This window comes from Pollicipes pollicipes, unplaced genomic scaffold (assembly GCF_011947565.3).
Source record: "Pollicipes pollicipes isolate AB1234 unplaced genomic scaffold, Ppol_2.1 Scaffold_3087;HRSCAF=3621_pilon_pilon_pilon, whole genome shotgun sequence".
In the NCBI taxonomy this organism is placed as follows: Eukaryota; Metazoa; Arthropoda; class Thecostraca; order Pollicipedomorpha; family Pollicipedidae; genus Pollicipes; species Pollicipes pollicipes.
Window position 1 is genome coordinate 14,278,570 of NW_023596225.1, and position 26,409 is coordinate 14,304,978.

General features: G+C 62.4%; 1 protein-coding gene across 1 annotated transcript in view; it reads left to right on the forward strand.

The window, feature by feature from the left end:
* LOC119089774 (serine/threonine-protein kinase NLK-like) overlaps positions 1 to 22,297 on the forward strand; it is a 39,073-nt gene extending 16,776 nt beyond the window's left edge. The window contains 9 exon segments of the mRNA XM_037212588.1: positions 7,577 to 7,683; positions 15,739 to 15,824; positions 17,784 to 17,852; positions 17,855 to 17,929; positions 17,931 to 17,975; positions 18,280 to 18,489; positions 20,839 to 21,040; positions 21,579 to 21,672; positions 22,222 to 22,297. Of these exon segments, the coding sequence (XP_037068483.1) occupies positions 7,577 to 7,683; positions 15,739 to 15,824; positions 17,784 to 17,852; positions 17,855 to 17,929; positions 17,931 to 17,975; positions 18,280 to 18,489; positions 20,839 to 21,040; positions 21,579 to 21,672; positions 22,222 to 22,297 (964 nt within the window).
* The last annotated feature ends 4,112 nt before the right edge of the window (positions 22,298 to 26,409 follow it).

Consider the following 26,409-nt stretch of genomic DNA (forward strand, 5'->3'; position numbering starts at 1 on the left):
GCCGTCTAGCTGTTCTGCCTCACGTTCACCAGGTCAAACGTCCGATGTGTTTGACCCGTTTGGCTCCGTCAGAGCGCGGCCGGACGGGCTGCCGCATCCCTGAGCCGTGTCGTCCATTTCGTCCGCCTCGCCCTGCCCCGTGTGCCCGTGCCGACCCGTGGCCGGCCGTCACGTGGCGGCGGCGGCGGCGGCGGCGGCGGCGGCGGCGCGTGGTACTCCAGGTGCGTGCGCGTGCGCGGCCGAAGCCGGTGACCGCGCTGCGCTCCGGCGGCCGGGGCCGGCGCTGACGCAACAGCCGGGCGCCGGTCGAGTCAGCGGCCGCGCGACCCCCGCGCCGCCCTCTGCAGCGCGCCGCCGCCGCCGCCTCCGCTGCCGCACGGCCGCCGCACGACCGCCAGCGGCGCTGATTGAGGATGTCGAGTGCGGTGGACAGTAGGGGGCAGGGGCGCCGACAGCCAACGCAGCATTTTGGTGACTGCTCCTTTTTTCGTGGCGAGCGGGTTCTGTCGTCGACACCGCCTTGTTACTGGCGAAGGCAGCGGTTTTGGACGTCCCGGAGCGCGGCGGCAGCTCTTGAGCGCCAGCCATCGCCGCTGTTCGGAGTTTTTAGCGGGCTGACGATGGTTGGATCACACTGCACCCCTATGTCGCCTGTCGCCGCCCCCGCTGGCTTGCTAGCTGCGTCATATGCCCCCCCCCCCCCCCCCCCCCCCCACATGAATAACACATAGCGATTTTTAGCCTGCTATAGGCCCTTGCACGTGTGCGAAAGCGCGGGGCTTAATTGTCTGTCCCCTCTCCCTGCTGCATGAACCAGAAAATGGCGTCTGATTGTGTGCCGCTCGGCCGGAGAGACCGATCTGTTCTGATTAGTCGTCGGCCTGCATCAGTGGGAGGGGGGGGGGAGGCTGTCGTTCCCCCTGCCGTGCCGCGCTCTCCGTCTGCACGTGCGCCCGGCCCGGCCGGACCCCGTTAGACGATTAGCGGGCGGCTGTCGGCGTCGCCCACCAGCTCCTGTGATGTGGCCGCCTGTGGACCGGCCGGCACGGACGCGTGTCGCTCCCGCCCCCTCCCTCCGGGCGCCGGCGGCACCCGCACAGGTCAGCTGGTCCCAAAGGACACAGCCGGTCCTGGCAGGTCAGAGGGACCCGGGACGCGCAGCAGAGGTCAGGATGTTCCCCGGAGGCTCGGCACCCCATATGCCAGACATGTCAGCCGGCGCGGGAAGGCCAGTCGGACTAGAAAGGTCGGCCACACAGGGGAGGCCAGTTGGAGGGGTCAGATGTGTCTCGGGAGTTCGGATGGGCGGGAGAGGTCGGGCGGACCAGTGACGCTGTCAGGTGACGAACATGACAACGGCTCTGTCGCCCAACCCCATTACGATTTGGCCCGGGTATTCTCCAATTCAAAACGTGCCAATGCCACGCGCTAGTTTTGTTCAAATCACACTGGATCGAGGCTGGTGTAACGTGACGAGCGCGTGTGAGACACACCACGCATGCGGTGCGCAGGCCGGCTGGCGGTGCTGGCCGGACGAAGTGTGCCGCGAAGCCCAGGCCGCGGCGGAACGGACGCCCCTGCCCGGCCCGGGCAGGCGGAGAGCACCGCTGCAGCACGGCCGCCGGCCGGCCGTCCGACCCCCTGTCTCGGGTCTGCGGCTCGAACCAGCGGCAAAAACGGGCGGGCCATCGGCGCCGCGCCGACAAAGGCGCGCGCCCATTGTGGCGTCGGGCGCGGCGCGGGCGACGAGTTATGACGGGGGCCGTCCTTGTTTCCACAAGGCTGCGGCGGACGGCGCAGACGCCGCCCGGCCCGGCCCGGCCCCGGTCTGGCCCCGGAGACACAAAGCGGCGGAGCGGCGCCCCTCCACGTGGTGCGCCGCCCGCCCCTCCCGCCGCGCCGCTGAGAAAGGGTGCTGAAGGCGGGGCAAGGTGCCGCGCGCAGGTGAATAGCACGGCGGGGAGGGCGGGCACCGGCCGGCTGTTTGGCACGCCGCGACCGCTCAAAGAGACGCGCAGCCCCCTCAGTCGCGAGCGGTCGTCCAGGGGCCGGGCGATTCGAATGTAAATGCCATTGCGTTCCTTCGTCGGTTCTCGCCGCGTTCCGGTCGGGAGCCGTCCCTCTCGACCCTCGTTTGATGGCGCGCTTGCGTCGTTTCATGGCCGGGCTGGTGTCGCCGGTCGAGCGCCTTGTTTGCGGGAGATTGGGACCGACCTGACCGACGCAAACAGCGTGTTAGCGGCACGGCGGTGCGCGAGAACGGCCGGCCTGTTGTGGCGAACCGCGACAGCGGCAGGCCGCCGGCCGCTAATTGACTGGGCCGAATTCTCGGAGGCGGACGGCCGCCGCCGCCGCCATGGGTCGCAGTAGCCGGAGCCGGCCACTGCCGGCGGTATCCTGCCTGGAGATATGGCCGCCTGCACGCGGAGGTGGGGACGGTTCGGGAGGGTAGGGGGGGGGGGGGGGGCGGCACCGAGCCGTTGTCGGCGTCGCTCCCGCTCCGGCGATTTAAACCGCACCGCAGCACCTGCCGGATACGCCGGTCGGTGCCCCCTGCGCCGCGTGTGCTCCCCCTATTTGTATCGACCGGCGGCGCGCGCCCCGCGCCGTCACCATTGTTCGTCCCGTCGCGACCGACGCGGCGTCCGACGGGGCCGTCGGGGGACGCCCCCCGCTCGCTCGATAGGCGGCCGCGCGCTGCATCTGTCGCCGGCGCGCCGCTGCCGCCGCCGCCGCCGCCTCGGCGCGTTCCCACGCCGGCGTCGCTGCAGCCGCCGGGCGCCGCTGGCGCCGCCAACGGCCGCCATTTAAAAATTAAAGGGCTGGCGAGGGGCGTCCGGCGCTGTTTACTGCCAGCGCGCGGTATGCGCCGATAGGATCGCCGCCGTCGGCCGCCGGTCAGCGCCGCGCGGTTTTTGCGGCGGAGAGCGCGCCGCCGACCCGGTCGACCCCTTTGTCTCAGGCGGCTCGGCCACCGTCCTCGGCGGTCTTTGTGGCGGCCGGCCGGTGCGGCACCGGCGCGATTAATGGAGTCGACGGGCGGAGCAGGGTCTTTGCGGTGCGCTTTCGATAATTGTGTTTGTGGATGGCGATTGTCGGGCGCAGTTCATCATGGTTAGCTGTCTCCGCACCGTGTGGATCTTTTTATCAACTGTTACATCTGTCGCTTTTTCTCCGTGATCTCATTTGCCGTATCGGTGCAAGCCTTGTTCTGCTGACTTCTTATCGACGCGCCACGGTTGCCGGATGGGCTATTGATAGCGAGGGAACCGTTGTCTGGCAGAGACGAACGCTGCAGATGATCGTGCTCAACTGAGTGTTTTGTTCTGTTCGAAATGAATCGCTCATTTGTTGCACCTCTCACCACACTGTCCAGACACTGGGCCCGAGATATAGTTTATATCAGAGGGGATGATGAGCTGCTCAGCTATATTTGTCGAACTTTTTTGTTTGCTTGCTGCAAAGTCGCACGTGACACAGTAAAAGGTATTTCAGATGATGTTGGAAAGAATTGTCCCAGGCTCCTGGCTCTTCGACATTATGAGTTCAGGGTTCTTAATGCCGAATATGCCGACAGTTAAAGACCTTCAATGCGCCTAGAGCTTCTAGTTAAACAACCTTATCCAGCGAATGTTGGTTATGTTGCCAATGTTCCGCGTTTCAGCATGCAGTTTGAATCACGAGTTAATGGCGTTTTACACAAAAAAGAAGCAGTTAAAAACCACAACACGTGAATTCAGAAAATGCTCCGAATATGGGCAGACACTGTCACCATGAAGTTATCAAAATAATAGACTATCCGAGCTTCCACATCCCGACGCCCGAACCACGGCCGTACGCCAAAGGCTGCATGAGATACGGGCAACTGAGCCGAAAGGCTACGGTAACCCATACTGGGTATTCATGTCCTAGCGCCCAGTGCACGATGCTGCTAAGATCTGCTCAGGGCTGCTAAGGCGCTGCTCAGTATGGGTCATCATGACATCACTACGTAACCGCCCGTGTTTTGTGCATTCCTTGGTGCATGACCTTGTACTAGGTGTTAGGATGTGGGAGCTCGGATGATTCTGATATCTTTTTATTGACAATATTTGCGCAGGCTCGCAGTGTGATTGTCTAGTGTGTAGTCTTACGTATCTTGGTTTATAATGTATTTTTTGTTTAATCGTATCAACTCGTGATCATAACCGTAGGTTAAGACGTTCGGTATTTACAATGCAAATAGTTTTTTCTTCTTGACGATATTTGACCATTACCTCCTGGCGAATGTAAGTTACCATAATGACTCTGAGCCCAAATGAGGGTCTTAATTAGTCAATTATAGCTGAGTCTTCGCTGGTGATTGACAGAAGGTAAATGATCAGTTCCCTGTATGTTACGACTTACTTTCAATTTCACAAAAACGTGGCGGCTTGTGTAAGTCACCGAACAAAGAGGCTGTTACCTTGTTTCTTGTGATCAAGATAATTACCAGAAAGTTACATGATATGCCGTCAAGAACCCGCCCGCGGGAATTGCGTGCTGCCCTCTATTCGAACCAATACTGTTCCAGCTCTGTTGCGAGGAAGTTTGTATAGAGCCCGCTCCCTCTACCGTAGTCGTACGGACACCGGCAGGCTCGCTGTCTGGAAGGGAACGGTCCTCGGTTCTGCAGCCCCGCCAACCTGCCCAGTACAGTGGCGTAGTGAACGGTCGTCGGCTCTGCAGCCCTGCCAGCCTGCCGAACACAGTGGCGTAGTGAACGGTCCTCGGCTCTGCAGCCCCGCCACCCTGCCCAGTACAGTGGCGTAGTGAACGGTCCTCGGCTCTGCAGCCCCGCCACCCTGCCCAGTACAGTGGCGTAGTGAACGGTCGTCGGCTCTGCAGCCCCGCCACCCTGCCGAACACAGTGGCGTAGCCAGGATTTCGCCCAGCAGGGAACCAAATTATGGCATACGAGCCATTTTGTCCAATGGGTCTTCACTTCATCGCCAGAGGTTTGTTTTTGGACCCGGGAGCCTTTTTAGCCTCGGGATTTGATTTTGATGCATCGAGGGCGCATTTTTATGTTCTAGAAGCCGTACTATTATCTTAAGCAGGCAAGAAGTACTTGGCGTTCGGACTCATAGTGCCCCCGCAATCTCGAGAAGCGGAGGGTTTTTGGGCTCCAGAGTATTTTGCTCTTCTCGGCTACACCGCTGGCCTGGTATGACGACGGTGAGCCACTGCTCCATTCGTCCAGTGGGGAGCCGGGGCCTCCTGTTATAACGCCGCGGCCCCGGCCCGGCCCGGAGAGAGAGGGCACTAGATCAGAGGCAGGGACGTAGGACCGGTCTGGGCAGGCCGTCCCTCAGACCGTCTCAGCGGTGTAAACAGGTGGGCCGGGCTGGGCTGCGGGCCGCGGAGCCAGGCCGGGGACGTGTGGCCGGCCGGCTGGTGGGCCGGGCTGGGCTGCGGGCCGCGGAGCCAGGCCGAGGACGCGTGGCCGGCCGGCTGGTGGGCCGGGCCGGGCTGCGGGCCGCGGAGCCAGGCCAGGGACGCGTGGCCGGCCGGCTGGTGGGCCGGGCCGGGCTGCGGGCCGCGGAGCCAGGCCGGGGACGCGTGGTCGGCCGGCTGATGGACCAGGCCGCCCGGCCCGGCTCACCAGCCGGCCGACCACGCGTCCCGGCCTGGCTCCGCGGCCCGCAGCCCTGTCCGGCTCACCAGCCGGCCGGCCACACGTCCCCGGCCTGGCTTCGCGGCCCGCAGCCCGGCCCGGCCCACCAGCCGGCCGACCACGCGTCCCCGGCGGCGCTCCTTCGGTCCGGCCCACCAGCCGGCCGGCGCTCGGCCCCGGCGGCGCTCCCTCGGTCCGGCTCACCAGCCGGCCGACGCTCGGCCCCGGCGGCGCTCCCTCGGTCCGGCCCACCAGCCGGCCGGCGCTCGGCCCCGGCGGCGCTTCCCCGGCGGCGCTTCCCCGGCCCGCGCGCAGGAGCGCCGCTGCCACCCAATGCCAGGCCGCCGATAGCTACGCAGCGTTCAGGGATAATGCTAGCGGCACGGGTGCGCCCGAGGCGGAGGATGGCGCTACTGCACCGCGTCTGGTAGCTATGGCAACCGAGTTGTCATAGGAGTGGGGGAAACACCCAGGCCGTAATGTTGGGCTTAATGACGTTCGTGTTGGTATTTCGCTGTGTTTACTGAGCTTCGTGGCTGAGTTCACTGGTAGAAGCAGCTTGAAGTAAGCGAACTCCCTAAGCAATTGGTTGTGGTCTGTGTTGCTCTTGGAGAGCAGTGTGAGGCCCAGATACCATTGCGTGTTGTGCAAATGCCAGGCGCGTCGGGCTGCGGTTAGTACGCTAGCACTTGTGCTTCTCGCTGATAAAGTGAACTGTATTAGCGTCCATAAAATTGGACATGTCTGTCTTCAAAGATTGGCAATTGGGTTAGTGATATGGTTGGCGATAAGCGATCGCTCATGCAGTCAAACTGCATATAGGGAAATCGCTCGTCCATTCCAACTGTGATACGTTTGTGTGAGGCGGAATATCTTGGGCCATTCCCAGGAAAAGTACTTGTCAGATGAACGTCTAGCTTGGAGAACAATGAAAACACAGAGATCTTGTGTTAGATTTTCGTCAGCAGGCTAGTTTTAAGTTCGGCGCGGTGTCGAAGTTCCCCCACCGCACCGCGACAGCTGGGGCCTGGCTGAGATATGCGATGAATCACGCCTCGAAAGCCACTTTTTAATCGTGCTCGTCACGTACATTGTCGAAACCTGGTAAACATGCTCTGGGCCGTGCTGATTCGGCTCCAGGGAGAGACTGCCTGCTCTGGGCCGCGCTGATTCGGCTCCAGCGAGAGACTGCCTGCTCTGGGCCGTGCCGATCCGGCTCCAGCGAGAGACTGCCGCGGGGGAGCATGACGGCTGCTGTCATCAGTCGCCGATCTCGGTAGCGCCCGCCAGCCGCGGTCGGCGCTGCTCCGGCCGTCAGACCGATCCGCGGCGGCCGACTCCGGCTTTGGACCGGCGCCGTCACTACCTGTGAGCGCCAGCCGCGGTCGTGTTTCAGGCTCGCTCTCTCTGGGTATTGATCTGCCGGCGCTAATCTGCCCCGACTCGGCGCCGGCAACCGGTGGTGTAAAACGCCCGTAACGGTGCAGCTGCGAGGGGTGAGCCGCAGGGCTCCGCGGCCGGCGCCGACTGGCTGGCGGGCCGGTCCCGTGGCACGTGTGGGCTGCCGCCCAGCCGGGTGGCGCTCCACCTGGCTCTGGCCGTGGCCACACTCAGACGACACTTGAGGCTTTGGGGTGGTAATATAACGTCAATCTTGTCGTTGCCGTATTGGATGATGGGTTTGCGTGTGGCAGTCGGCTGGGCGGATGGTCGCGGACGGACCTGACGGGCTGGCGGGGGGGGGGGGGGGCGCTGCGCTGGGCGGCCGCCGGCCGGGGACGGGACCTGGGAGCATCGAGCGACCAGGTCAGCTCGCCGCGACAGGACACGACCACCTGTATGGTCTGAGGCATGACACGCCCGCCGGCTCTGGGTGTTGGTGGCCACCGGCCGGCCGTGCCGTGCCGTGCCGTGCGATCTCCTTGACCAGGCGCCGTGCAGATACGTGGTGACGGAGCTGATGCAGAGCGACCTGCACAAGATCATCGTGTCGCCGCAGCATCTGTCGGCCGACCACGTCAAGGTGTTCCTCTACCAGATCCTGCGAGGTGAGTGCGACGCTGGATCCGATACCCTGGCCTGGTCTGGTGTGTGGTCTGGTCTGATCTGGTCTGGTCTGGTCTGGTCTGGTCTAAGGTCTGTCGCGCTCTGGTGGGTCGGCTGAGGGAAGGTCATGCTGTTGAGTAACGGCTCGGAAGCTATTCAATTATGGCGGCTGGTAGTTCTGATAGTTCTGATAGTTCAACTGTGTGTGGACCCCGGCGACCGTTTGTATGAGGGGGATGGGTGGGGGTGGAGGCGGAGGTGCTTCGCTCCTGCTAGGCCGTTGCCGACCGGCCGGCTTTGTCTTGCCCGTCCGAACGCTTGCTCCTCTCCCCGGCGGGCCGTGAGTATGTCTGTCTGTCTGTGCGTGTGTTTATGTATGTGTGTGTGTCTGTGTGTTGATGACGGCGGGCTCGGTCGTTGCCCGGTCGGCCGGGCCGGGCCAGACCGGCCGACCGGGGGAGGGGAGGGCAGATTGAACTCGCGAGCTCGGCTCCTATCGATTCTAGCCCTGTGGCATGGCGACGACCGGCCCGGCAACCCACTGCTGCCCTCTCGCCGGCGCTGGCCAACGACGCAGTCCCGGGTCACCTCAGCACACCGTCGCTCTCTCCCGCCACCGGCTGGCGGCTCCGTCCTCTGTCGGCTCACTCGGCTCGCTTTCTGGTGGATCCCTGCAGGCTCCGGGCCCGTTTCCGATCATGGGCATGCCCTGATCACTCCCATTCTCTATTGCTTTTCTTGCTGGCTGTACGGGCTGGCCGGCCGGTCGCTTTTTGCGCTCATCTTTACAGAACATGATCTTTTTGCATTGTTTCTTGCGTTCGGCCTTCCCGGTCGGCCCTCCCGCCTCGCATTGTCTCCTGATGCAGCCCTGTCGCCTTGCCGCCTGCACTCCCGCGCTGGCCCCTATCTCGCACATCATGCTCGCCTTCCTCGGATCCCTTTTCTGATACACAATCCCTCTTCATCGCCCCTCCCCTCTCAGCAGCTTTCGCGCCGATGGTGGATACGTGGCAGTTGCTGGGCGCTGTGGGCTCGGCTCATTTCCCCGGCGGCTCGGCGTCGGTTAGATTTCCCTGTGATTGATTACAACGTCGGAACAGCGTAGGGGAAGCGGAGTCGGAGGACGGCCGCCGCCAGGGCCGGGTCGCGCCCGCTGGCCGCACTCGGTGGGGCGCGTCTGCCGGCTGCGATGGCTGCCGGCGTCGCACGGCTCGCGCTGGACCGAGGCGCGCTCCGGGATCTGGCGTTCCGACGGCGCTGGACTCGCGGGATGTGTCGTGTAAACTGATGGTTGTACAATGTCTACTGATGCCGAGATACGCGAAACGCTGGAAAGGCGGCATGTGCGGTGCGGTCGTGCTTTAGGCGGCAATTGTAATGAACCATTGCAAAGGAATGTCTGCTATGGCTGTCCCGACATGGGCTGCCAAATAGCACCCTTGTTTGTGTTAGTTTTTGTCTTAGTCGGGCGTCCAATTTGACGGGGAACCTTGGGATCAGCATCCGAATCGTCGCTAGACAGTCCCGTTCGGTCATCACCGACCTCGCCACGCGCGTGGTCCCAACGGCGGCACGCTCCGCTCCCGTCTGCCATCCCGGCAGCGTTGAGAGACCTCCGGCGGGCCAGGCGTTACCAGCCGGCCGCTCGCGGTGAAGGCGGGATTGTCTCCTCGCGTCGGGGAAAACCGGCGGCTGCGGCGCTCGCCGGTCGCCGTTTGCCAGCTCGGCGGTCACCCGTGTGACCAGTGTGTGTGACACGGCTGGTTGCAGACATGGTCACACGAGTGGGGCCAGCTGCTGCTTGGCGACTGTTGGCGGCAGTGTTGTTCGGTGCTGGGCTCCTCGGTAAACGAGGGCTGTCTTGCCGTTCTCGCACGTTACGCGAGATAAACGCACGACGTCAGCCCGTGACGCCATAGGTTCCTCTGCACCCCCAGCAGTGTGCGCTCCATTGCTGTGAGCTCATCGGCGCCGCGCGCGTGGTGGGTGCTGTCGTCACAGACCTACCGACACGCGCCGTGGGCCTGTACCCGGCACGTGGTGACGACCGTGGCGGCCGGTCGGGTTCAGGCGGGCGGCGTGTGCGCTGGCGCGGCACACTCTGGCGCAAAGCTGGCCAGCATTTCGCCACCTATTTGTGTCAAGGCTGGTCGATGCGGAACGGGTAAATTGTTTTCCTTCGGCTGTTTCTCCCTAAAGGGACCTTTATGATGCGGCATAATTGCTTGGTTGCCGTTAATTGGATGCAATCATGAGTTGTAAGAGATAAATGATATCGCTCTCTCACATGACTTCAGCACGCTTTAACAGGCCAGTCTTTCCAAATTGACACGTAGTTCCATGAGGAGGCCAGCTCTGGTTTGCAACATTCAAATCTCAAGAACTGCATTGTTCCGTCCTCTGGCGTTGGTCGCGGTCTTCCAACAGCGAACGCTGGTCGTTCCAGGTGTGTGCCCACCTGTCTGTGCTTGACCCTGTGGCTGGCCTGCGATCTGGCCGCTTTTGAGCACCAGTCCCAGTCATCCGAACTGGCTCGTGCACCAGTCCGAGTCATCCGAACTGGCTCATGCACCAGTCCGACTCATCCGAACTGGCTCGTGCACCAGTCCGAGTCGTCCGAACTGGCCCGCAGTCGGATGCCGTAATGGAGACTCGCATGTTTGGCGTGCATGGTTGGAGGAGTGCTTACGGTACCCTTGTCAGGTCAGCACGGCGCCTTCTTTAAAGGGTGAACACATTCCGGCGAGTGCCGACCGCCGGTTTTCGACCCGCGGACTGTTCTGCGTGAAGACAGATCCATCTGACGACATGAAACGAGGGCGCCAGGTTCCCACATGCTGGGAAACCATTGTGTCCATTGCAATAGCCAGGCTGCCGTCCTGTATTTCTCGACAGCTTTCAGCAGTGTCATTTTTATTGTGCAAGGGATGACTTATCGCCGGCTGACCGGCTTTTGCAAGTTTCCACGGTGCTGGAATAGTCGAGACGAGTTTTGGACTGTGCCTCAACATGCAACTGTCTTCACAATGTGGGTCAAGTTGCCAAACGTATCGGCACCCGGCTGTCAGGAGTGACGTCACGTCTGGTGTCACCTGGTCCGGCTTTGTCTGGGCGGCCGGCGCCGGCCCGTCCTCGCCGCCGCCTTTCGCCGCGCGGGACAGGGACGGGTCCGTCCGGCGACGCGCTGACAGCTCTGTTGCGAGACGCTGACAGGCGCCGTCACCGCGCGGCCGACCGCCGGCTTCTTGCGGCCCGGTCGAGGCCGGGCTCGGCGACGGCGACCGGCGCCTCGGCGCGCGGCCCCGCGGCGCCGGGCGGCGCGCGGTTGCGTGTGCCGGCGGCGGGTGACCACACAACACGCGCTGCGGTGCGGCCGGCCCCTGTCGCCGCCCGGCGGCCTTCGCCGCATGCTCCGCCGACCGTGTCGGGCAGTTGGCCGTCGGCCCAGCGGCGGCGAGCGTCTGCCGGCGGTGCGAGCCGAGTCGCCGCTCCTGTGTCGGCCAGGCTGGCCACCACACGGGAATCGGCCGCCTCTCGATGTGCTCGGCACGTCGGACGGGGTTGGAACCCTCTTTTCGATGTACTGGGCACGTCGGACGTGGTTGGAACCCTCTTCTCGATGTACTGAGCACGTCGGACGTGGTTGGAACCCTCTTCTCGATGTACTGGGCACGTCGGGCGTGGTTGGAACCCTCTTCTCGATGTCCTCGGCACGCCGGGCGTGGTTGGAACCCTCCCTTGGCGGGAGTGATCGTTCGGCTGTGGTAGAATCACTTCTGCTTTGGTGGGATCGGTCGCCCTGTTCGAGTAGCATTCCTGCCGCCTTGGCGGAGTCCTCTTGCGAATCCTCGCCCGTTGGGACGCGCGGCAGAGCGCTCATGCGCGGTGTTCTGCGGCGCTCTCCGAGGCGTGGACGGCACACCAGGCCTTGCGGCGCTGGACCGCGGTCGGGCTGGCGAAGGTTCGCCGCTCTGACCCGGATGTTGCACCCGCGGCCGGTCGGGCCCGCTCCGTGCCGGACGCCGGTGCGTGACGCCGGTCAGTGGGGAGGGGGGCAGGGTATCGTCAGTGGGTTGAGGCCGTGCCGGAGGGCCGGCGTGAGGCCGGGCGCGCGCTTTGGTGCGTCCTGGGGACACGGCCGGCTGCGGCGACAGACTGCTGCGCCCAATCGCCGCCCGCTCTCACAGGCAATCGCCGGTTTCGTAAACCCGACGTGCGTTCAGGCAGCGCGAGAACTTGACCCACATCCAGCCGCGTGTGGGCTTCACTCTCTTTCACCGGCCGCTTGCGCTGCCGGCCGCCGGCGGCGCCACCGTCGCGCCGCCCACCTCGCTTCGCCCATGGCCGGCCCGGCCCTGAACTTTACCTACTAAACTCGGGGAAACAGGTCATGTGTTACGTGTGCTACTGGGGCCGTGCCACGTGGATTTGCTGGGGACTGTCCCCGGACGGGACGCTTTGGACGGGCGAGTGTCACGTAAGGGCCCGTTCTGAAACGTTGGGTTTGGTGCTGTTTTGGTCGCGAGACCTGTGACTCGACGACGCGCCGCCTTTTGGTAATCCGATCGGTGGTCAGTGGGCCGGCTACGCAGCCAGGGTCCGCTGTGGCGAACCGAACCGAACCCGCGCCGATGCGCGACATGTGGCCCGGCTCCCCCGCGTACCGGCGTCTTGTTTTGGCTCTGGGCAGCAGGTGGGCGCACGCGACCCGTGCTGCCCTCTGCGTCGCCGGCCGCCGGATCGGGTCTCGCGGGGACGCTCTCCGCGGAGGGGACGCTGCCCGTCGGCGGCCGCGCGCCCGGCGCCCCGCGCGCCCGGCCCGGCGCCCGTTCGGCCTGCTTTCCGCCGGCCGTGGAAAGTGCGTGGCAGCAGAGAAACCGGGCAGCGACGACCGTGAGCCGCGAATTCACATGGCGGCTGTTGTGACAGATGTACGCGCGGCAGCACAAGACCGTCTCCGCCATTGTCGCCACCGAACTCCGCTTTCGTGCGGGAAACAATGCGGCGCGTCCTGGCGTCGACAGCAGAGAAACCGGCCGGCCGCCGACGCCGGCAGCGTCCGGCCGGCCCGACGCTCGGCCGCTGGTGGCGTCCGTAGACTGCACGAGGGCTCCTTTGTTGTAGAGGTGCTGGCGTCGCGGCGCGCAGCGTTCCTCACTGTGTCGGCTATCATGGCCTCTGCAGTGTCTGCCACAGGGCCGGTCTTGTGTATGTCTTCTCGCTGTGCGGGACTTGTGACCTTGGTGGCGCCTCCTGTCAAGGGAGCGCCCGTTCCCCTCCGCGGACCGCGGACCGAGACCCTAACCGGCTGAGCGCTGGTGCGCGGGCCGCCCCCTTCGCCGCCGGCTGTTGTAACGTGTGGGCAGAACGCGCCGCCGCGTTGGTCAGCGTGCGCCGAGTGGCGCCGCCTCGGTTGACTTTCGTCAGCGCGGCTTCTCACGGCCGGCGGCGGGGCGCCAGGCTCGCGCGTGGGACGGCGCCCGCCGCCGGCCGGACGTTCCTTGAGCGCCGGCCTCGGACGGCACTCGAGCCCAGCTGCGGCGTCACATGTGATGACAGGAAGACCTGGCGGCGCGGCGCTGGGCGTTCGGCCGGGTCGGTCGGTCGGCCGCGCCGGGTGGTGCCGACTGTCCCCGCGCCGGTCCGGGCTAGTGGTGCTGGTGTCGCGGCCTGGCTCGGCGACCGCAGAATGGCGCCGCATCTACGTCCGCCGGCCGCTTGTAAGACCGCCGGCCGGCTGCGGCGGGAAAGGTGTCCGTCGGGGCAACGTGTCGGCCAGAGCAGAGCAGCCTCCTCCAGTCGTCTGGGGATCAGCGACGGCCGCTGACAGTGGGGCTGTTGTCGCTAACCGCCGGAGGTCAGGCGGATCTACGCGCCGCTGACCTTGCCGGGCCGGCGGCGCCCCGGACGCGGCGGAGATGCCAGTGGTGAAGTGGTATGGCCGCCGCCGCCGCCGCCGCCGGTGGTCCTTTCAAACTGGCGGCGTCGGCCGCGTGCGGCGGAGCTGCTGGCGCAACGACTGCTGACCGAGTCAGATGGTGTCTATCTCTCTCTTCTCTCTCTCTCTCTCTCTCTCTCTTCTCTCTCTCTCATCCTCTCTCTCTCTCTCTCTCCTCTATCTCTCTCTCTCTCTCTCTCTCTCTCTCTCTCTCTCTCTCTCTCTTATCTCTCTCTCTCTCTCTCTCTCTCTCTCTCTCTCTCTCTCTCTCTCTCTCCTCTCCTCTCTCTTCTCTCTCTCTCTCTCTCTCTCTCTCTCTCTCTCCTCTCTCTCTCTCTCTCTCTCTCTCTCTCTCTCTCTCTATCTCTCTCTCTTCTCTCTCCTCTTCTCTCTCTCTCTCTCTCTATCTCTCCTCTCTCTCTCTCTCTTCTCTCTCTCTTCGCTCTCTCTCTCCTCTATCTCTCTCTCTTCTTCTCCTCTCTCTCTCTCTCTCCTCTCTCTCTCTCTCCTCTCTCTCTCTCTCTCTCCTCTCTCCTCTCTCTCTCTCTCGCTCTCGCTCTCTCTCTCTCTCTCTCCTCTCCGCTCTCTCCTCTCTCTCTCTCCTCTCTCTCTCTCTCTCTCTCGCTCTCGCTCTCTCTCTCTCCTCTCTCTCTCTCTCTCTCTCTCTCTCTCTCTCTCTCTCTCGCTCTCTCTCTAGCGCTCTCCCTCTATCTGGTGGTCAAGGAGGATGTGCCCATCTCCTGCTTTGGGCGATCGGTTAAGCTGGTTGCCGTTGCGATCAGCTGCCCGCAATGAGATGCGGACACATTTGATATGCACCAGCAGGAGTGAGAGGGAAAGTGTAAGGAAGCTCTGAAGGCAAGTGTTGTAACTTCAATAGCCCTTGTCCTCATGCTGCACCCACTTGCATCAGTTGCGGTGTATAGAATGCTTCTCCGAAGGGAAGAAGTAGACTGCCTCTCTATGCACTGAATGCTTCCTTGCATTATCGCCATTTCCGCAAGACATAGCTGAGGAGTATTTCCGTCTTTTGGGCTGACTGGGATGACAGTGCTTTACGTGACACACGCGCCAGGGTGACAGTGCCAACGCCAACATGACGCACGCTTGCGCTCATGGAACCCGCTGATTAGTCACCAGATTACGGCAGTTTTCCCGTTAGGACTGAACTCCCCGTCCTGACCAACCGCAACCAGTCACCAGGACCAACCACACCAGTCACCAGGACCCAACCACACCAGTCAATAGGACCAAACCATACCAGCCACCAGGCCCCAACCGCCCACGCCAGTCCCGCCCACCGCGTCCGACCCATCCCCCAGCTCCCCAGGGCAGCGTGCGGGTTGGCGTCAGCGGAGGCGCGCGTCCGCTGACGCCGGCGGGCGGCGGGCCGCGGCGGCTGGGCGGCGGCGAGCACGGCCGCGCCGGCGTGGGACTTGTGAAAGGGAGGGTCGTGAGGGCGCCGGACACGCTCGGGCGAGCCGCGCCGGCCCCGCACCGCCGTAGTGTGGCCTTGCGCGGCCTGGCCGCCCGGCCGCCAGCCGCACGGCGAGAGGGCGGGCGGCGATCAATAGTTGGAAATAGCAGCGGCCAGCCGCCCGTCGCCGGCCCCCGCCCAGCTGAGTGCCCGCCCTGGCCGGCTCACGCACCCTCGCCCCGCCCGGCCCCGCCTCGGTAGCACGGGCATTGTCCGTGCGCCTTTGTTTGCGTTTGCGGCCATGCGGGCGGGTGTATTGGGACATCGTAACGAATGGGCACCACCGTAATGCGCGCTGTCACTGGTCACGCTCAGGGGACGCTGGGAGCCGTGCGCCGGCTCTTGCGGGCTTGTGTGTGTGTGTGCGTGTGCGTGTGGGTGTGGGTGTGCTCTCGTGTGACGTACTGACATATTTTTTCCGAAAGCGAACATGTGATGAGGGCGATTGTTCACAGCGGGTGTACTCGTGGCACGTTTCGATAATGGTGCGGCTCCCTTGTCGGCTCTCGGGAGTGCGTGGTGTGCGTTTGTTGTTACGGCCGCCTGTCCAGCGGGTGTTCGTTCGAATGTGTACGGGCGTGTTCGCACGTCGCCGTCGGTGCCCCGTGCGCCTGCGCTGACCCCGGTCTCGCCTTGCAGGCCTCAAGTACCTGCACTCCGCCAAAATACTTCATAGAGATATCAAGCCGGGTAACCTGCTGGTCAACTCTAACTGTGTACTGAAGGTGAGCTCCCGACTCGTCCCGGCCGCCTCAGCGGCGGCGCGGCGGCAGGCAGCCCCGGCCGCCCCCGGCCGCCCGACACCGGCAGCGACCCACTCTCCCGCCCCACGCGGTCGTGCAAGAAGCGCGCGCAAAAACGGTCCGCCTTTGTGGTGCGGCGGGTCGGCCTGCGCCGGCCGGCGCGACCGGCGCAGGCCGCGATCTGTTTGCCCTCCGCCGGCCGGTAACTGGGGCAGGCGGCGGCGAGCCTTGGTGCGCTCGCGTCGGTCGGCGGCACTTTCACTGGCCGGCCGGCCGTCGACGCATTGTGCGCCGGGCGCTGGTCGGCGGCGTCACCCTTGAGGGGTTCTCAGGCGGCCGTGTCCTCGCGGCCGGCCGTTTCCAGCCGCGTCGCCCGCAGGTTTCAGGGCCGGCCCCGGCGGGGGGCCGGCTCCGGCGCCCGCCAGTGGGAACTGGCTTCGGACTGGGTGGGAGCGGGACGGGACGCACTGAGATACACGAGCGGGCGCCGAGCGCGGCGGTTCCGTCGGCGGGCGCCGAGCTCAGCTGCCCCCACTGACGATTATGACGCGCACTGCAAAGTCGCTCGCCGATCTTCCGTCACCCGTTCGTCCGCAGTAGGGCTCGATGACGCGCCGGGGTGACGTCACGCGGGTCACGTGACTCACGTGTAGCGTCCGGCGCACGTGTAACGGTCTGGTGTTAGGTCATGGTCGGGACAGCCCGAGGTCTGAGTCAGGCGCCGGGCCTTCCGCCAGCGGCAGCTTTGACTCAGGCGGCTCGGTGAACGCCGCCGGGCGATCCAGCAGCAGCAGCTGACGAGCCGTGCCTGCTCCATGGCTGTCCGTTCACCAGGAAATGGACCGTGCTCACGCGGCGCCCTTCCGGGAAATTCGAGACATGCTCGGAAATGGGATCGACAGGTAGCGCACGTGGCTGTCGGTCCAGCTGCCGCCAGCCGGTCTTTGTCGGCAAGTCGGACTGATTGGATCGGCTCATGCGAACCACTCAACGGGGCGCAGGAGCGAGGATGGCCGAGATTTAGATGGCATCGGACCGGGAATGGAGCGGACCGAACAAAGCCCGGCCGACCGCCGGCGACCGACGAAGCAGCGGGCGCCGCTCCTGACCGCCTCCGTCGCGCCGGTCCGCACAAAGAGGCGTGCACCGTCGCCACGTGGACAAAGGGCTGCATTGCGCGCGTGGCCGCGCGACGGCCGGCGGCCGTGTTGCTGCAGCGGCGCTGATTTATTAAAACGGCGGACGAGCGGCGCTCTGTCGGCGCCGCGCTCGGAGCGCGCCGAGCGCCGTGGCCTCTGCAGCGGCCTCCGGTCGGATGGCCGGCCGCGGCGGCGATAGCGGGCCCGATAGCGCGCCGGTGCCCGCTTTCCAAACGCGGCCGCCGGTATCTCGTCATCCACGGAGCGGGCGGCCTGCAGTTTCCTCGCTGATGTCAACGGCCGGCCGGCTGGCTGTCGCGGGCCGGGCGCCGTTTCCCCGTTACTGACAGTGCTGGGATTTGCCGGCGCTCGGAGAAAGCCGCGTGGAGCTCGTGCTGTCAGAAACAAAGGCTAGGTGCATGCCGCTGCGGTGGGCGGGATGTATCATATCAAATATCGCGCTGGAGCGTAATACCCTTACATCAACCACGAAGCCATTCAGCTAGTTGTGATAGAGCGCTGACGTGCGACGCTAGGCTTCGAACGGTTTTCTATAAACGTACTCGGCCTGCTCCTGAACAAAGACTCGTCTGCGCTGTTCAGGTGACTGGCTCTCGCTGCTGGTGTGTTGACGATCCAGCCGCGCACCTGGCCGCCTCTCGCGATGCGGCTGTTGATGACCAGTGTTCATCCCTGTGATGTTTCTGGCGGCGCCCATGTCCGCCGCAGCAGTCTGCCCACCTGTCACGCCCCCCCCCCCCCCCCCCCCTGTGACGCACCTGACCCGTCCCGTCCGCCGCAGATCTGCGACTTTGGGCTGGCGCGGGTGGAGGAGCCGAACCGGCGCCGCCACATGACCCAGGATGGTGGTGACGCCAGTACTACCGGGCGCCCGAGATCCTGATGGGCGCCACCCACTACGACGCGGCCGTTGACATGTGGTCGGTAGGGCTGCATCTTCGCCGAGCTGCTCGGCCGCCGGATACTGTTCCAGGTGGGCGTCGCACAGCGCTGCTGTCGGACCGCGGACACGGACGGTGGGAGGCGGTCCCTGAGGTCCTGCGTCACGTGTTCATTGAAGGTTGCCAAGCCACGCCCACCCCGTCACACTCACGCCCATGCGGGCCCTGTTGGGGCTGGTCTTGCCCACAGTTTCAGGGCTGTGTTCAGTTGACTCGTGTTTCGGTGCGTTACTTAGTCGTGCGTCTAGTATCGGTCCGCGCTAGAAGACACTGGGCCTGACAGCGACTCTATCAGCAACGAATGTGATCTGACCTAACGTGACCCGGCATCGGCAGGCGTCAACGCCCATCCAGCAGCTGGAGCTCATCACAGACCTGCTGGGCTCGCCGGGCGCCGACGACATGCTGACGGTGTGCCAGGGCGCGCGCCAGCACATGCTGCGTCGGCCCTACAAGCCGGCCTCGCTGCACGTGCTCTACAGCCTCTCCAGCCAGACAAGTCCGGACGCCGTCCACCTGCTGGCGCAGATGCTCGCCTTCAACCCGGTCAGTGGCGACCGGTGATGTTTATTTACCCAGCGCCGTGTGACCGCGCGTTGGTCTCGCTCGCCTGCGCGCCCGGCTGTGCCGCCTCAGCTCCGGCCGGGGGGCGTACGATCCTCTGCCGTGGCCAGCTCCCGTTCGCGTGTCGTCGTGCCTGTTCGCGTGGCCCCACTGCAGCCTGCCCTGCGGTCAGCCTGTCGTGGCCGCCGCGAGAACATCCGCTGCGCGGCGCGCCGTACGGTCGGCTCGGGGATGAGGCCGAGTCGGCCAGGCGGCTGCCATACCGCGGTAGTGCCGACAGCCCCTCCAAATGCGATGGGGGATGGCACGGTCGGCTCGGGGATGAGGCCGAGTCGGCCAGGCGGCTGCCATACCGCGGTAGTGCCGACAGCCCCTCCAAATGCGATGGGGGTGGGGGATGGCACGCTGACCATAGGGGCCAGCGGTACAGGGGAGCCGATGCGTCCGGTGAGGGGAGCGGGAGGGAGCTAAGCCGGCTACCTCAACTAGTGATTACCCTCTGGGGACAACTGAACTCCAGTCGATATGATAACGAGGGGGGGGGGGGCACATGTGTGTGGGCGAGGTCCACACGTGCGTGTGTTCATCTTCAGGTGTGTCGTTTGTCTTGATATCACGGCTTACGCCTCGTCCCAGTCTGTACAGCTGGGCCGAGACACAACGCATCCCCGTCCAGTGGGTGGACCGGGGCTCTGTGGTGTGACTCACCGTCCTAGCGACATCTGCCCAGTGTTTCCCCACCCGCGTGAGGCCGGCGACGGCCACCGGTGCGTAGCTTGCCATCCGTGCCCCGACCGAGAACGATCAGCTCTCGCGCACGGCGGCGCACGCCAGACGGGGCGCGGCCGTGCGCCGCCGCCGGGGTCGGGTCAGATAGCCGTCCGGGCGCGCCGGCGTCGCCTCCCGACACCCCTCCCCCAGCGGCGCTCTGTGCCGGCGGCTGCCGACGCCGCGCCTGTCCCGGCCGTACGGGTGGGCAGGTGGCGTGCCTTCCGACGCGCGCCGTGTGTTGTGTGCGAATGCTTTACGGTCGGCTAGCCGGCTCGCTTCGTGCGGACTATCTGGCCACCGAGCCGTCTCCTATAATGACGCCTCGTGCGCGCACGTGTCGCGGTCGGCCGGAGGTGGGACGCCGGTGACGTCCGCACACTGCCAGACGAGTGAAACCTCGGATCGCAGCGGATGGCGGCAACAAAAACACTGAGGCTTCGGCGGGCGCGGGCCCGGCCGCCGGCTGATGTTGGCGGACGGATTACCCGATAGATAACATCGTGTTCTTGTCGGTTCCGGAAGCGGACGTCCAACTCAAGGACCGTGACTTTCCAATGTGGGCAACGACCGCGCCGCTGAAGGACGGACCGGGCCGGCCGCGGCGTGGCACTGGACTGGCCAGGGGTCGGCCGGTGGGGCGCCAGGGAGCGGCCGGCCCGCCCGACCACCTCCGCGGCCGTGAGGCAATCGGGACAGGTCACAAGGCCTCCTCTGTTGCTGGGAGCCGGCCCAGCGCAACCGCTCCACAACGGCCCGCTCGTGCGCCCGTTCGGTGAGAGGCGACTTCTGCCGATGTAGCCGCCAGGGCCTCACGTAACCCGCTTCACGTGCCTTAACCGGCGGGCTTATCTGATTCCGTAAGGCCTCGGGGACCACCCGTGACCGGGCCCGCACAGAGAGCAGTTGGGACAGGACAGCTCTCCGACCGCCCGCGTCACACTTCAAAACTACGCCGCACCGCACTGACGTCAAGCCAAAGCACGCCTTGCGCGGCATCCGTGTGGGCTCCGTTACGCTTACTCCGTGCACACGTGCCCGACAGGCGCTTATGCTGTTCCGGTGTGCGTTATTTATGACCCGTGCGGATCGGCGTGCTGGCAGTACACGGCGGCCGGTGCGCCGGACCGCCGTGCGACGGTTTGTCGAGCGGCGGTCGTGGCTGCCGCCCGCCGGCGCCGGACCGTCCGTCCGGGCCGTCCGTCCCGCCGTCCGGGCCGTCCGTCCTGCCGTTCCTCCTGTCACTCTTCAGCCCGCCGCGGACTCAACTGCTTCTCGGTTGCCGTGCTGCGCAGTGTCGTGCCACGCTGTGCTGTGCTGTGTTGTGTTTGGCATTGCCATGTTATGTCATGCGATATCGTGCTATGATATGCCATGCAGACTGGCGCCCTGTCTCCGGGTTAAGCGTTCCTGGTGCACTGTACTGCGCTGTGTTGTGCTATACTGTGCTGGTCGGCACTCAGTCCGTGAGGGAGACGGCTTTTCCACGCTGCGCTGCGTTGTGTTGCACTCTGTGCCGTGCCGTGCCGTGCCGTGCCGGGCTGACCGGCGCGTCGTTCCCAGGGGAAGCGGCTGCTGCGTGTGACAGACGCCCTGAGTCACCCGTACCTGGACGAGGGCCGGCTGCGCTACCACGCGTGCATGTGCCGCTGCTGCTGGTCGTCCGGGCCGCAGCGGCAGTACACCACCGACTACGAGCCGGCCGCCCATCAGCCGTTCGACGACACCTGGGAGCGCGAGCTCACCTCGGTCGTCCAGGTCAAAGGTGGGCAAGGGGGCGCGCGCGGCGCTGCTCGCCCGACGCCGGGCGGCGCTGCGAGCGGCAGAACACTGGTCGGTGTTCGTTGGCGTGTGGGTGGAACTGGGAAGCAGCGGGATGCAATGTGTAGGCACCGCTTGACTATGTTGCATCGCAACTGATTCTTGACAGCGTTGCAGATAATTTCGTCTGCATTTCAAATAAGCGCTACCTTAGTTCGGATAGTTCGCGCTATTGTGCGCTCTTGGTGATGAAACACTGTTGGTATTCTGGAAGGGCAGCGGCTTGAAAGGCACAAACATGCTTGACAAACGAATGTCGCATGAAGTGGTGCGGCTTAATTCGAAAAAATGGCGATGCTCTAGCATCTCCTTTCTGTCTTTTTTTCGTCGCTGCCCTGTCGCTACCGGCAAGCGGGTGCCGGGTTTTTATGTCTGCTCGTCTAGTGTGACCACTGACCGCCTGTGTCGGCGGCCGCGCCCATCTCCGTGTCTCGCCGCTCAGTCTGTCCTCTGCTCTCGGCTGACTGCCTCCCTCCCGACAGACCGGATGCGTAAGTTCATCGTGAACCACATGAGCCCTGAGAAGGTTCCGCTCTGCATCAACCCCCAGTCGGCCGCCTACAAGAGCTTCGCCAGGTGAGTGTGCGATGCTCTGTTACGAGGCCGCTGGCAGGTGCTGTGGTTGGGCCGCTGCGCTCATTCCTCTCTCCAATGTTGCGCAAGGTGTTGGCCTTTCTGGTGCCGCGTTGTGCGGTGCGAGAGGCGTCCGGGTGTCACATTTTCGTTGGATCCGCGTCCGGCCAAAGTTATGTTTGAGATAGACAGTTTGAAAAAGATGAGGCAATGGTAAGGTAAGGTAACCCGTACAGAGAATGCGTTCTCGTCGGAGAACGCGGACGTTTGTTGAGATGCGCGCTGTCTTGGCTGTTTGTTTAGCATGTTGGCTGAACTTCGAGTCGGCCGCACGCAGCAGCAGCCCTGTTTCTGTCTTGCCTTGGCTGCTGGACAGTGGAACAGCACAGTGGCAGGCTTGTTTGGGTCATCACAAGGCACAAACGCACCTTAGCGGATATCGTGATAATGTATTATTTGGAAGTAGCGCACATGGGACTGGCACCGAGGGCAGCGCCTTGTGATTTTCGTTTCAATATTTTACCCGCGTTCTGACCGGTCGCTCCTTTGCAGCTCGACGGTGGCGCACCCGAGCGAACTGCCGCCGTCGCCTCACCAGTGGGACGCGTTGACGGCGCTGGTGACCTAGCCCCGCTCTCTGACCTCGACCGGGCATTGTCTCGCCGCCTGCCCCCTCCCCCGGACCGGACAGCACGGGCCGAGGCAGCGCCGCCTCCACTGCCGTTAGGTGATAAGCGCCGGTGCGCTGAGCGGGCGCGCACCGGCTCGCCGCGCCGCGCCGCGCCACGCCGCGCGCCGGCCGACTCGGCGCTCCGATCTCAATGGCGGCCGCCGCCGCCCCCGCCTCTGCCGCTGCCGTCGTCCCCGCCGCCACGGCCGCGATCGCCGGCCCAGGATCTCGTGAATGATGCCGTTGAACTGGGACCAGCGCCGCGCGCGCGGGCGAATGGTGCGCCTCGCCGCGCGCGCGTGGATCTGTGTTGTGTGCGCGCGCTGGCCCGCCGGGCGCAGTGAAGCCGATGTGTCTGTCTTTCACTCGCGTAGCAGCTCCCCTCCGCCGGCCGCGCCCTCGGCCGCCTCATATCAGTCAGCCTGCCTCTAGTCGGGGCCGCGGTCGGCTGGCTGCCCGGCCCGGCGTCCGGCAGTCGTCAGCCCGGTCCGGCCTTAGCCGCCGCCGCGCCCCCTCTCATCTGTACATAGGTCGCTCGGACGTGCCGCGGTGCCCCTCTGACCCGACACAGCCCGACCTGACCTGACTTGACTCCGCGCGGGCTCGCGCGTTTTTTAGTCGCCGTGGTAGGTGCTCCGTAGTAAGCGTCTTCGTCGTTTCTACTTATTTTAGCTGTGTGTAGCGACTGGCCGGTTTTAGAATACGGGACGCTCGGAGTGCTCCCCGCCGCTCCCCACTAGGGTTATGTGTGTGAATGGTTTAGTTGCTTCCACGCCCGACCCCAAGTGCGACTTTCACGATTGTCTGTGATGTAATTTACAATCAAATGCTGTACATTGTGTGCATTACCGCTTCTAGGTGCCGAATATCTCGAGGCGAACCTCCCGATAGTGTCTGATGAAATGCTTCAAAATGGCTAGACGGTTTTATGTGGGTTGCACGATCCTCGACCGGACACACGAGTACGGTGGATGTTACTTCACTTATACGGCTAAGTGATGCAATTGTCGACTAATGATACACAGTGACCCGCCCATCGAATGTAAAACATTGTATATTAATACACTTTTGTATCCGCCCGGACAATGCGTTTGACGCCGGTATGAGCTATGGAAAGGGCGGAAGCTGAGGGCTTCCGCCTTTTGATCCTCACGATGTCCGCTTTCGTAACACTTGGAAAAACTCTGGGGTGGGGTGGGGGGGGGTCGAAGATGAAGGCCATCTTAAAACGGCAGTACATTGACATTTTTTAAAAGAAATGAATACAACAAAGCGAGGTAACCATAGCGAAATTGTTAGGTTGACTTTCGTGACACCTAGAGAAAAGTAACTTTAATGCCAAGGTAACACAAGAGCGTGGCACCTTGGGGTTGGTTCATTTGCAAAACAGATGCGACAAATGGGTTTCACATTGGTGCTCGTGATGTCCCACTTCAAGAACATGTGCAAACAAACCCAAGGTCCAAAGGTACGGGGTCACAAAACGCGGGGTATCCTGGCATGTATTCGTTTACAAAGGACATTCTAAGCAAGTTGGATAAGCATAGTGATGCTCATGATGTTCACTTTTGTCACACTTCAAAAACAGCTTTCAAGGTCAAATGTCAAGTAACAAAAACGATACTCCAGCATGCATTTGTTACCAAGAAATACAAGAAAATAATGTCTATTGATATAAGTGATGTCTGCCTTCGTCACATGTGGAAAACAAGCCTAAGGTCAGGGGTGTATTACTAAGTCACTCAAAATACGGCATTCTGGCACAGTATTCGCTAACTTAAAATTCATTTAAACGGTATCATATTGATGCTCCAGCTAGCCCTGCTTTTGTCTACTGGGAAAATATGAAGGTCAAGGTCACACAAAACGCGCATTCCTGATATTCATTTATCTATAAAGATATGCAACAACATAGGCCATAAAATGATCAATATGATGTCCGTCTTCGTTTCCCCTTGGTAAAACCAGCTCAAAAGTCAATGTGAAATGTTGAGCTCACACAAACGCGTTCTGGGTTACTTCGTTGGTATCATTTTTGTTCGTTAAAAGACCACAGGACAACATGTCTATCATAGTTGTGCTCGTGATTGTCTTTTTACGTCACATCTAGAAAAAGTGCAAGTGCAACAAACGCTGACACCATGAGTATGAATATTCGCACGATTGTTGTATCTCCTTACTAAACAAATAAATGGTAGGTCGGTACGGCGGTTTGTGCCACCTTGACCTCTCACCTTGAAAGTTGATTTTTTTGCACGTGTGACGCGAAACCAGGCACCAACGAGCATATCCAGTTAAACACTTTTGTTGATCTTAGGTAAACTAATAAATTCTGGGGTGTCGTATCAGTTCGACACATTTTTGTCGCATTTCTTCGTTAACAAAGAAATGGTAGTGTAGTGCGCTTTGTTTGACCTTGACCTTTGAAGTTATTTTAATGCAGATATGACGAAAGAGGATATCACGAGCAAAAACTGACATCCCTTTTGTTGCACTTCCTTTATGAGCGAAGAAATGTCACTGGATCCCATTTTTATGTAAGCATGATTTTTTATCAAGAAATTGAGCTTGTGTGGTTGTGACGAAGGTGAATATCGCGGGGATCGGTGTGATGCTCATTTTTTGGATTTCTCAGATAAACGAAGGCGAGGTTACTCAAGTTTTAACCTTTTATTAACCTGTAGAGTCCAAGCTAAGTGACATAGAGAAGAAAGGATTACAGAAGCGTGAGTAGCTCAATGAATTGACTTGGGAAGACAGCTGTTGGAGAGCTGAACTCAACGCTCAATTCGAACACGAACACAATGGCGTTTGAATTTTTTTCCTGTATCGTTCCGTTATCCTTTAAACCTTTTCCTTACTCCCTTAGTCATACGCTCAGGGTGGTTCGACACCCAGCCGGTTTTCTCCTTGAAATACTGGTACACGACTTATCATGTATTTTCATTTGATGAAGACTGCTGATAGAAATGGTAGCGTGCTGTGCAGGCCATAAAGAACAAGATGTAGCACTCACAACACTCAGGGATATAATCAACACCTACACACTGGTACTAGCACTGGAAAACTACAAAGACCGACTGTCCATCGACAGTCACATTTCATCCCGTCTAACCCGGGATGCAAGGCCTAAGTCCTTACATGCTAGAAGAGGCACGGAGTCTCAGCAGCACATGTAGCGCTGGCCCTCGCCAATCCTGGCCAGAGCGAGTGACTCGAATTCTATAACCAAACATTTTATACCGCCGGAGAGTGGTCGGTAACGGTTGGGTAGTGTCAGCCCACCCGACGCTGAAGAGCAGTTGTTCGCCAGGCGTGAGTGACGCAGTTGCTGTGCTGGGCCACCGTTCAGTGGTGACGCCCTGCTCCTGTGCCCGCCTTCGCGTGGCTTCGGACGCTGCAGCGCATGACACGACGCGGCGGCCGTGTCAAGCCGCAGGGGACGCCGTGACGTCCGGCAGTGGCCACGCGGTGGCCGTGTTGCTACCAGGGACGCTGTGACGTCCGACGGAGGCGACGCGGTGGTCGTGCTGAGCTGCAAGTTGCGTGGGTCTCGTAACATCGAACGCGGTCCCCCCTCCCCCCGGCAGGCCTCCGCCCTCCGGGTGGACAGTCGTTAGCCCTGAGCGCCGGCCCCCGGGACGGGCCGGTTCGGCGACACTTCCGATGGCGTCCGAGCGTAGACCTTGAGCGCAGGTTTTCGGGACGGGCCGGTCCGACGGCCTGCCTTGTCCGGTGGCTTGGTGAAAGTTGTCGGTCGCTGGGTCGGACTGTGGCACAGCTCTTATTTCCCACAATATCAGTTGATGGACATCAATGCACCGTAGTGGGCGAGCAGTACTAAATAATGATTATATTGGCAGTGCTTAATATAACTGTTATTCACCATTACAACGTCGTTTCACCAGTATCTCGTGGCATATCGTAGGTTGTTCACACAGCATAAGAACGTTGGACTGGTGGCACCCAAAAAACCCGGAGCTGAGTGTTTTTCTGACATTAGGTTCAAACCATGACACCGAATCAAGTGAAAGATATCCGCGAAGAGATGAGTCTGGAAAGTATAATGG